Source organism: Chiloscyllium plagiosum, chromosome 6 (assembly GCF_004010195.1).
Source record: "Chiloscyllium plagiosum isolate BGI_BamShark_2017 chromosome 6, ASM401019v2, whole genome shotgun sequence".
Taxonomy (NCBI): domain Eukaryota; kingdom Metazoa; phylum Chordata; class Chondrichthyes; order Orectolobiformes; family Hemiscylliidae; genus Chiloscyllium; species Chiloscyllium plagiosum.
The window spans coordinates 15,431,282-15,443,441 of NC_057715.1; the positions used below are offsets into that span (position 1 = coordinate 15,431,282).

A 12,160-nucleotide genomic window follows, 5' to 3' on the forward strand; every position below is an offset into this window, starting at 1 on the left:
AAGTAAAATCTGGAATCTGAAATAGAAACAGGAAATGCTGGGAATGCTTAGCATGTCAGGCAGAATCAGTGAAGAGAAACAATGATAATAACTCAAGTCGATAATGACCCTTCATCTCCTCTGTTCGTATATTCTCTTTAGAATTGGATCCTCCAGATTATATTGCCTTTCCTCAATCTTCATTCCAAAATGCAAGCAATTATCCCTTCACAGTTCTGTACAGTAAATACAACATGTGTTCACCTGTTCTACCAGCCTATCTGTGTTCTTTTGAAGTCTAATAAGAACCCCCACCTGATTCACCACACTTCCAAGTGCTTCAAGTTTTGAATCGTGCCCACCACACCCAGGTTTAAATCATTAATACATGTTAAAAGGATTAGTAGTCTTAATACCCATTCCTGGGGAATTAGCTCTGGCTGACACACCAAATTATCTAAAGGCATGGCAAGACAAGGCATTGATAGTGTGAGCATGTAGGTAGGTGTTAGGTGAGTGAGCACTTAGCGAGTAAGTGACCAACCCTGAGATGCAGACTGATTGAATTCGAGAGCTGGGTGCCTGTCCATACATTCAGAGTGTCCATGCAGCAGCCCTTCAATGCTAGTTGTGGTGCACCCTGAAATGCTAGTCCTGCAGATGGCTAGGAAAGTATTGTTGTGACACATTGGCAAACTTCAGTTGCCAGTGTCTGTGGATGAGGGAAGTGTGAGGCTGGGTGCCTGTGGTTTGTGCCCTGAATTATTATTGTCTGAAGAGGCAATATGGAGGCTCTTTGCCACCTGAAGCCACCGAGTACCTGCTGTGACATCCATGTTGCAAATTATCGACATCTGATTTACTCGGTGGGCTTGGTAAGGTGAGAAACTGAATATTAATGAGGCGGGTTTTGCAGTCGGTGAAGTGGTTATCAAGCAATAATCCCCTTTAATTGGCCAATTGCTATTGCCGATGAGAAACTTGCCACGACCCCAACGGATGCAAAGAAGGTGCAGCAAGTTACTACTGAAGCCAGACTTCTGTGCAATTCTGCCACAAATCTCACCACAGCCAGGTCAATCACTCCCTGTAAGATTCCATCCAATGGGTATTATGGTTTATAAAAAACAAATGAATGCAGATGCTGTAAATTAGAAACAGAGGTTGCTGGAAAAGCTCAGCAGATCTGGCAGCATCTGTGAAGAGAAATCATTTTGGGGCTGGAAACCCTTCCTTCGAAAAATGTACTATGAGCTCAGTGCTATGACTCCATCAGTTTTTGTTTTGCTTCCAGTGCTCTGAGTTAAGATGGAGTCTGAGACCTTTATACCTCCTAAACACATGTTTTGATGTGATGAACATGTCTCTTAAAGTTATACTGAAATAAAAAAAATCCCAAAGATTAAAGAATTATCCTAAATGGATATTCCTGTTTGTGCATAGCTGCATGTTGTCAATTTGATAATTATATAAATGGGTAAAAATAGAGTTTACGTGATTTACGATTCAAAATGAAATATTATACTTTGGAGATTTGACAACTGATTTAGTGATTGCTTATCCATCTGGAGAGGTGCATGTTTTTTTTGTTGGTTCTCTTACTGCTGTTTACTGTCACTTCAGCATCACCACATAATCATCATGCCAGTGTTTTCTTCCTCACTCTTCTTGGGCGTGTTTGGCATGTCATACATTGGTCTGTGCTGGCTTCTGTACCTTCACACTGTAAAACCATGATCATGTATAATCTGGGCTGGTTACAAGTTCTAGAAATCTTTGCTGGTATCACACAATTTGTAAATTTTTGCTTTAGAATTTGTGTGTCTAAATCATACTCTCTGTCCACTGAGCAGTTGTGGTTGTTCTGTATCCGTTCACTCATTGTGTATCCCTTCAATTCTCCTCAGTCTTTGAAAAAGAGTGCTCAGAGAATTGGTTGCCGGGCAAGGTCCCTTGCATTTGGTTTCTGAACATGCGTTGTACTCGGGATGGTAGTCCCTTCTCTGGTGCTGTGCAAAAATGCAGCAATGCGATGCTTGACACTTGCCTGATTATTGGTTTGATGGAAGGTACCACACATTCTGCTCAACAATTTGAGCATGGATAGTGGCACTACAATGTGCTAGGTCATTCCCCGTTTAACATACATGTCTTGAAATGGTTTGCCAGTGAACTGCGATCTGTTGTCCGAACTTTCCATTCTGGGATATCAAATAAACTGAAAGGAATGGTTGCACTCACTGTGATGCTAATTTGTCAAACATTGGGAAACTTGAAGTTGTTACCTCCATCCAAGGAATACTTGCGTGGATGTAGGGAATCACTTCACTGCTGGGGTTGTTAGGTTTTACATGCCTCATATGCATCCATGAGCCATTGAGTTGTAGGGTCATACAGCATGGAAACAGATCCTTCGGAATACCCTGCATCCCTAACCAGTATTCCGATTCATGCTCCAGTAGTCTTGTACATTCAATGTCTATCTGTCCATGTATAACATAGACATGATATCCTGGGATAATACTTTCGATACTAGGATTTGTTTGCCCTTCAAAATGATTCATCATGATATACCAGATTTATCTCTGTATGGCCAAAGTGTACAAATATTCTCAAATCCTTCTTTAATCCTATCAGGCAACCCATGGATAACAATTTTTTACAATTCTGTCGTCACTCAACTTCAGCAGTGTTGCTGATTGTTCACATTCACTCTGGTCAAAGTATAACATCTTCAACTTTGTAATCTGGATTGTTAATGTGTAGTTCAAAATGAATTTCTTGGTCTTTGTATGGGTTGGGTAATCTGCACAATGTGTGAAGCATAATCATTTTTCTAGCTAGCTTGTGCCATTTTCAAAGTCACATCCTTCCACCATCCAAACATGCTATGAGTTAAGGTGACGTCTGAGCTCTTTATATTTTTCAGGTCACATTCCATGATGCAGTAATAATATCAAGAGCAGCTCTCTTAAAGCATACTGATGTGACTGTCTGAGACATAACATAACAGCAATGACCATCTCCTACTAGACAGAATCCAATCATCTGTCCTTGACTTTCAACAGCATTACCATCACTGAAACTGGCACTATTAATATTGTGGTATCACCATTGACCAGAACCTTAACTGGACCAGCCACATAAATACTACGAATGTAGGTCAGAGGCTGAGAATTTTTCCGGTGAGCAATCCCCCTCCTGACTCCCAAAGCCTTCTTCTATTAGGAACAAATATGATGGAATAATCTCCACTTTCCTGGGTGATTCCAGCTCCAACAACACTCAAGAAGCTCAACAGTATCTAGGACAAAGTAGCCGACTTCATTGGCATCCCATCCACCATTTTCAACATACATTCCCTCCACCACAATGCAAAGTGACATCTATAATACAACTCAATAAGCCACCTTCAATAGCACTTTCCAAATCTGTAAATGCTGTCACTAAGGAGAACAAGGGCTGCAGGTGCATGGGGAACACCACTACCTGCTAATTTCTCTCCAAGCTACACATGATCTGGACTTGGAACTGTAACACTTTTCCTTCACTGTCATCAGATCAAAATGTTGGAACTCCCTCCCTAATAGCACTGTGGGTATACCCACACAACGTGGATTGCAGTAATTCCAGAAGGTAACTCACCACCATCTTCATAAAGGCAATGGGGATGGGCAACAATTGCTGGTCTTGTCAATGATACCACCAACTCTATGAACAAGTAGAGAAAAAGTAGTTCGTTACATGGAGACAACGAAAATCAAGTGTACATTAAATAGATAATTCTTAGGTATTTGACCATCCTTCATCCTGTGAAGATACATAAACCAGTGAAGTCACCTCTGCTTGATGAGGACCAACATACTTGGGAGCTGTGCCTTTAAAAGGCTTGCTCCATTCATGCTTCTGTTCTTCCATTAGACCGAAAGTCGACCCTAAATTGGGATATTATCTTTAATAAACGTGCCATGTTAATAGTGGGAAATGTGTTTAGTTTTTCTAGGCCAGAGAGACCTTTGTGCAGGGAAGCAAGATAGATATAATGTTAGTTAGTACTTTCCCTTACAATGCACTGCAATAGCTTGAAATGGAATTGCCTAGCATCTAGTGACGCCAGCTGATTGCATCACAGTCAATCAAAAACACGTCAATCAAGCCACTGCAATCGACTTTGTATTTCTACATTCTTTTGGCAAGATGAGAATCGGGTTTAAACCACACACAATGTTACATGCATGCATACTTACAGACAATAACACACATGATCACGCATACATATGCATAATCTCTCACACACATACAGTCAATCTCACATGCATAGCACAATCTCTCACACACATAATCACACACATGCACATACAATCTTGCAAATACAATCATACATAAACAATTACACACGCACAAACATGTACACCCAATCTCTCTCTCTCACACACACACACATATACAAGCAGACACACAGGTGATCATTAGTTCTCACAAGGTGGCACAGTGGTCAGCACTGCTGCTTCACAGCGCCAGAGACCTGGGTTCAATTCCCGCCTCAGGCGACTGACTGTGTGGAATTTGCACATTCTCCCACAGTCCAAAAATGTGCAGGTTAGGTGAATTGGCCTTGCTAAATTGCCTGTAGTGTTAGGGGCAGGGGTAAATGTAGGGGAATGGATGCGGGTCGGTGTGGACTTGTTGGGCCGAAGGGCCTGTTTCCACACTGTAAGTAATCTAATCTAATCATAATAAGGTCACTTATGTTAAATGCTACAACACAACTTCACAACAGTTGTGGACCTGGTGAAAGAACCTCTCAGAATATCATCATGTATATTCTAAACTAAGAACACATAAAACTCAGAGGGTCATACAATGGAGAAAGTGATATTTGGGGTATTGGAGCTGTGAAATACCTCTCCATTTAGTTCCATTCCTGGCTGTCTCATCAAAACCCTGCATTTTTTTCTTCTTTTCCAAGTCTTTCTCTGATAACCTTGTTCTAATTTTATTTTGATGGTGCTATTACTTCCAGTGTAGATGTTTCACAAACAACTCCATATGAGCAAGAAAGATTAGTTACTTAATACAAAAAAGCTGTCACATCAAAACAAATTGTTTATAATTAAACTCCGTATATTAGAAAATGATACAAAAGAAGCACATTCATATTGAGACAAACGTGCACTCAATTTGACCCAGCGTAATTTGTACCTAGAATTTACAGCTTAGAATCAAGCTACTTAACCCACCTGGTTTATACTGGTGTTTCTGCTGTACACAACCCTCCATCTCCCTACTTTGTCTCACCCAATCAACATATCCTTCCAATCTTTTTATCCCTCATGTAATTATCTTACTTCCCTTTAAATGTATCTATATCATTCACTTCAACCACTCCCTATTATAGAGTTTAAAATTCTCACTGCTCTTTGAGGTAAGATGTTTCTCTTGAATTCCATATTAGATTTATTCATAACTATTTTACATTGATGGATCCTAGATTTGGCCTTCTCCATAAGTGGAAGCATCTTCTCTAAATCTACCCCTTGAAATGCTTCCATCGCTTTAAAAATGCCTATCAGGTCAACTCTCAGCCTTCTCTTTCTAGTGAAAGGAGCCTCACCCTGTTCAATCTTTACTGATAGTAATAACCACTCCATTCTAGTACTGTTTTTAGTTACTTGCTGTCCATGAATCTTTCTGTGGTTCTGTTAAGTATTTGCAGTCAGAATTTGCACTAAGCATCCTATTAATGTTCTTGTTTATGCTTCCAGCATTGTTCAACCTTGTGCCAGTGGGACTCCGTGTCGTTGCAATTCAGGGCGTGAAGACAGGGCTGTACGTGGCCATGAATGGTGAAGGATACCTTTATACATCAGTGAGTACTTCTGAATAATGCAGCTGAGGCACCATTTTAAGGTAGTACAAGTCTTAATGAGAAATGAGCGCTTCTTTCAGTCTTTGACAATCAGAATACATATAAATGATTCCAACAGAAATGCCATTTCTTTGATTGTCCATAATTCAAAAGGGACTAATACCTCCATAAACTGCTATTGAAATCAGTGAGTGTGCAGAAAAGGCACTGGTCTCATTCCAATCTCAGAATGATAATTGCAGTATGGGCATTGCAGAGTCCTGATTTCCAGCACTTTCCTTTCATTATTGTCATGATGTCAAACTTAGAATGATAAACTTTAATTTCATCTGAACTGGCTTTTACTGTGTATGTGCAAGGCTGAGGTTTGTGCTTCACTCTGAGTACATTTATCGTTCATGATGAATGTGAAGAACAGAGGTTAGTTAATAATGACTCATTGAGAGTCAGACCAAAGCACACTCTCTCTGGGTACTGTCAACAGCTGTCTGTCATTGATTGTCTTGCGGAGTATAAATCAGAGAATCTGTGATGCAGTGACAGCATTAGCTCTTGATTTTCTCACTCTCTACTAGCCCACAGGCTTTGCTTATCACTTTTAATTTGCTGCAAATACAGCAAGTGGCATTAGAGTTAGGACTTTTAAGTGCTTGACACAAAGGCTATTATTGAGGTACAAGCCTATGCATCTTCTGACTGTTCTCTGAACCTCAAAACATTTGTTTCATTGTGAGAATTAATGATTAAGCACAGCTTGAATTGTATTTTTTTTTACATTTTGGTTCACCCTGGTCCAGTGATGTTTGCATCATTAAGTCTTGCTATAAATTGTTAAATTTATTTTTACTTTGGATGTGGATGCCCCTTGGCAATGCTGACATTTGTTTGCCTTGAGAGCAGTTAAGAGTCAATCACAATGTTGTGGATCTTGAGTCACAGGTAGATAGGCAGATGTCCTTCCCTAAAGGCATGGACAGACTAGATGAGTTTTTACAATCATCAGTTAATAGTATCACAGTCATCATTAATGGGTATAGTTTTCGATTAGAATCATAGAATTATAAAATCTGCCCAGTGTTGAAGCAGGCTGTTCATCCCATTGATTTCACACTGACCCTCTGAAGAGCATCCCACTCAGATTCCCCCACACCCGCTCTCCCATCCCTGTAACCCTGCATTTCCCATGGCTAATCCACCTAGCCTGCACATCCCTGGGCACAATTACAGATTAAGTTCCCAGATTTCAACCTGTGCATTTACCTGTGCTGTTGGGTTATTAATTTAGTGATATTGCTCCTACATCATCATCTCCCCTGATTGGTTAACAACAACAGAATAGCAAACTGATGATTTTCAGTAGGTTATTAGAGGGCTAGCCCTGGAGAGGCCAAGTTCTAAGAGAAAAATAAGATCAGAGCAAGATACCTGGTGCTATTCTACCTATGGTCCTCTCAGCAAGTAATAGTTAATAATGAGTATGAGCAGGTGGAGAGAGACGTACAGGGGAAAGTAACATTCGCAGGTGATATTACTATCTTTCCACAATGTAAGATGTTGGTATTTTAATGCACATCAAAACACAGGAATCTCCCACTGTCATTTTTGGATCAGATCTGTTTCTTGATACGAACAGGATTTTGGCTAAAATTAATTGTCGGAATGGTGACTTAGGTGTTAAGAGAAGAATTAGACAAAATAACTTTAATTGAGTTTACTTTCATCTTCGAGATTCTTATTCCTTGTCAGACCTACCTGATTTGCAATATTTCGATTGCCGTTCATGAATTCTTAAGTTCTTGTGATGCAATGGTAGTGTCCCTACTCTGAGCCAGGGGACTTGGGTTCAAGTTCCACTTGCTCTGGAGGTGTGTCATAATACATCTGAAAAGGTTGATTAAAAGTATTTTTATGAATACAGTATAGATTTTATAATGGACAGATAATTTGTTTTGCTATATAGTCATCGGTTTATGGAGGTTAAGATCTAGTGTCATCTCTGTTTTAATTACCATCAGGAGTTATTTAATTTTGAAAAGCTTAAAGTGAATTGGGAAATTGTTTGAAATTTAACCGTATGGATGTTTATGTTGGTATTTATTTGCCCAGTAGTTTGGCATATTAGTCCTTTTCTCAGCAGAACTTTATGCTTTAGTTAAAATAATGGATTAGAGGTGACACTTTTGAACACTAGTATTCCTACTATTTTATTTCAAACCACCGAGAACTTACTATACAAACACATCTACGTAGTTCCTTTAATAAAGTGAACATCCCAAAACATTTCATGGGAGCATTATCAGACAAACTCTGCCACCGAGATACCAAGTGATATTGCAATAAAATACAAATAATGAATATAACTGTATCCTTTACCAAGGACATGTTTGTGCAAAATTCAATGTCCCCAAAAGCTATGCATTTGGCATTCTGATTAATAAGAATTGGCTGCCATACACAATAGATTATACAATTGATTGCTTAGATGCCATATTGCAAAAGATAATAAATATTCTGGACAATTACCATCAGTGCTGCTGAGGCTGTAACTAGCAATTTCTACCCTATTCAGAACCAACTCTCTGACAGAAGCTGGAGCTCAGCCAGGATCATCTGACTGATCTGAGGTTCTAATTCTGTCCTTCATCATTGTGCTAAGATTCCAGGACAAATTCCTGGCCTGGACTCAGAGGTGGGTCACATTCAATCCTCAGACCAGATGCACTTCCAGCAATCAGATGCTGGCTCTCAGACATAGCCATAGATCAAAGCCAACTAGCAGAAGTACTTATCTTGAATATAAAAGACAGTGCCTCTCTCTTTCTTAGACTAGAAAAGCTTTGATTTATTTTTTAGAAATAAACTAGTTAAGAAGATATTTTGATAAAAAAATACCATTACCAAGAATTTGAAATATTTTTGTGGGTATGATCAATTCTTTAATTTATGACTTAAACTTCAATGGCATTTGTGTAAGTACCTTGTTGCTTAACCTTTACTGAGATAATTTTGCTTGTCAGTAAATCCAATGGGAATTTAGAGCAAAACTCTTTGCAAAGAATGTGATGGGAGTGTGGGACCCGCCCCCCCCCCCCCCCCCACCTATTACAGGGAATGGTTGAAATGAATAGCATTGGTACATATAATGGAAATCTGAATAAATAAATGAGCGAGAAAGGAATTAAAATATTATTGAATGTAATACATTATTTTGAAGGGAAGATCAATTAGGGGGTGTCTACAATGCAGCAAGGTTATTTAAATATCACTGATATGTGTTCATTAAAGATGTTGTTAAATGTTAGAACAAGTCTGCATTCATGACCATTAATAAAAAAAGGTTAAAATGTCACATCATATAAGTAGGTAATAATTCCAGAACAAAAAAAAATTATCGCCAATGCTGGAAATCTGAAATACAAAGAAGAAAATGCTGGAAACACAACATGTCAGGGAGCGTCTGTAGAGAAGTGCAGGCTCATGAACTAGAAACATGAACTCTGTTTTTCACTCTCCAGACCTGGATGACTTGCTGAATATTTCTAACATTTTCTGTTTTTAATTTAATAATTCCAAAACGTAGCTGATAACTGGTGAATATGATACTTAATTCATCATTTTTTCACCTACTGATCAACTGTGTCTAAGATTGCAATTAAAGAGTATTGTGCAACTTAATGTGTAACTGTTTATATTTTTCTCAATGCATTTCAGTTACCAAAAATCATCGATTACATTATAATAATTATTGTATGTTTACCATACATTTGTGTGTTGAATATCTTTTATATTAATTTTCTATTTGCACATCTTTTACATTTGAGAAAATATAGTGTATGTTATTTGGTGAACACAAATGCAGATATGTTGAAGAGTCACCTAAAGCTCAGGCATTTTTGAAAAGATCATCATTGTAAATGCAGGTTAGTTGGAGCTCAGATCAATTCATCGATGTGAAGTCTATTAAAAAAAAACAGATTTGAAACCCAAAGGTCTTTTGCAAGATATTCTCCAGCATGTAGCTTTGGCATTTCACGCCCCACTGGATGCCTTTTAATGGTTTCCAATTCCATTCCCAGGCAGGTGCCGGAAGCTTTATCTCCATTCCACATTTCTCTGTTGGTCTGTTTCATCCCTATTAATATAATTTTTTTCTGGAATATTGCAGAGGAGGAGAACCCTGCACAAGACTGATAAACATCTTCAGAAAGCAATGTAAAACAAAGCAATATACTACGATGCTGGAAATCTGTATTAAGACAAATGTAAAAGATGTTCAATAGACTGAATGCTGGTAGAAATGCAAAACAAGTGCATGATACATTCATTGATGTGTGGAATTGAAATGCATATTTAAAAATACAATTACATCCTGAGCTGCATTCTGATCTTTAATTACAGATTTGGACACATTTGATCAATAGGGGAAAGCGGTTGATTCCATTATTAAAAGGTTCGGTGGCTACCAGCTATATATTGAAATTATTAAAATAATATCAGGAAATGCTGGAAATATTCCACTGCTCTGACAGCATCTGAGCACAGAGAAACAGAGTTAGCAGTTCAACTCCTTACTGTTTTGTCAGATTGAATTATGGAATCATAGGTATTTTTAGGACAGGACAGGGCCATTCAGTCCATCATTTTCATACCAAAAATTGATTTTTTGTAAATATTGAAGAATTCATCAGACTTTTAAAACTCAGAACTAAACATGTAATTCATCTTACCCAGTTGTCAATGCAGGGGCAGATGCTGTCAACAGGTTTTTGGCTCATGTTTGTCTTTATTTAATTCTATATTCTGTACTGGTTTCTGTGGCAATTTTCCCAAAGTGAAAGAGTGCTTCAGTTATACTTTCCCACACCCTCATCTTACCAACACTCCTGGCATTCTCTCTCTGTCCTTTTTGCACTGTAAAGGAAGTTATTGATTCAACTGCACACCAATTCAACCCCATCATCAACCTAGCCTGTCACTCAACCTATATTATAATTCTTCACCATCATCACTCCTCCCCCATTACCACCCCTCCTTACTAACCATTTCTGCCATCCTCATGTCATCCCCATCTATCCCCTCCTACATTGTGCCTCCCCATTATCAGAATTGCACCATCTACTTCTGCTCATCCACAAAGATTGCCCCCCTCCCCACTCAAAAGCCACAGAAACCAGTTCCTGAATTTGAGTTTGTTTCATTGTGTCAGCTGAATGCACAACACTCTTACTCCCAAAGCCAAAAGGTTGTGGATTCATGGTCAGCTACAGAAATTCGAGCAGTATATCTAGACCAACATAAGTGATGTGCTGCACTGTCACCAGAGACATAAAATTGAAACCAATCTACTCTCTCAGGTGGTTGCACAAGATCCCATGGCCACTGTGTTGCAAGATTGGACTGCTTAATATCCTGGACAATACTTATCTCTCAATCAACATCACTAACACAAATTGTTTGTCCATTATTGTATTGTGGGAGCTTGCGAATTGGTGGCAATTGTTTCCTTCTTTGCAACAGTAACTACACTTCAGATATAGTTGTTATTGGTTTTGTAGTGCTTTGCAACATTGTGAGGTGGTAAAAGGTGATATGGAAATCCAAGTCATTTGTAAGGACTTACCTATTATTACAGCATCTGAGCACAGGCTGAAGTCATAATTCTGGTAAGTTACTGAACTGTTTTGTGATTCAACCATAGTATGGTTGGTTGTACACTCATCTTGAAGTTACAACGTTCTGAGTTCCAGTCCCACTCTAAGGTTTGAGCTTGTAAGTGAAGGCTGGCATTCCACTGCAGTACTGAGGAAGTGCTATACTGGTGGAAGTGCTGCCGATTGGATGAGATATTAAACCGAGGCCCATATGCCTCCTCAGCTGACTGCAAAGAGGAACATTAGTTTGAGGAACAATGGGCGAATTTTCATCAGTGGCCTGTCCAAAATTTATCCCTCAATCGGAATCACAAAAAACATTCTATCCGGCCGTTAGTTGCTACATTGTTATTTGTGGAAGTTCACTGAGTACATATTGGCTTCTGCATTAACTGCATTCACAACAGTGAACGATACCTTAAGAAATACTTTATTAGCAGTGAAGCATTTTGGGACATCTAGTGATTGATGAAAAGCTCTACATAAATGCAAATCTTTTTTAATGGCCATGTTTGAATTTCTCTTTACAGAGATCTACATATTTGAATATATTTTTCAAGAACGAACATTGGTTGAATTAATATTTTAGAAAATCTTCACAGTTATATTTTATTGAACCTGTTGTGTTCAATGTGAATACATGGTGATTTCATGACTTCCA

At 38.7% G+C, this 12,160-nt stretch overlaps 1 protein-coding gene across 3 annotated transcripts in view; it reads left to right on the top strand.

Moving 5' to 3' along the window:
- Positions 1-12,160, top strand: part of fgf14 (fibroblast growth factor 14) — a 507,463-nt gene that overhangs the window by 382,327 nt on the left and 112,976 nt on the right. For all 3 annotated transcript variants that reach the window (XM_043691268.1, XM_043691271.1, XM_043691270.1), the window contains exon 3: positions 5,745-5,848. In XM_043691268.1, the coding sequence (XP_043547203.1) occupies positions 5,745-5,848 (104 nt within the window). The remainder of the gene's footprint in view (positions 1-5,744; positions 5,849-12,160) is intronic.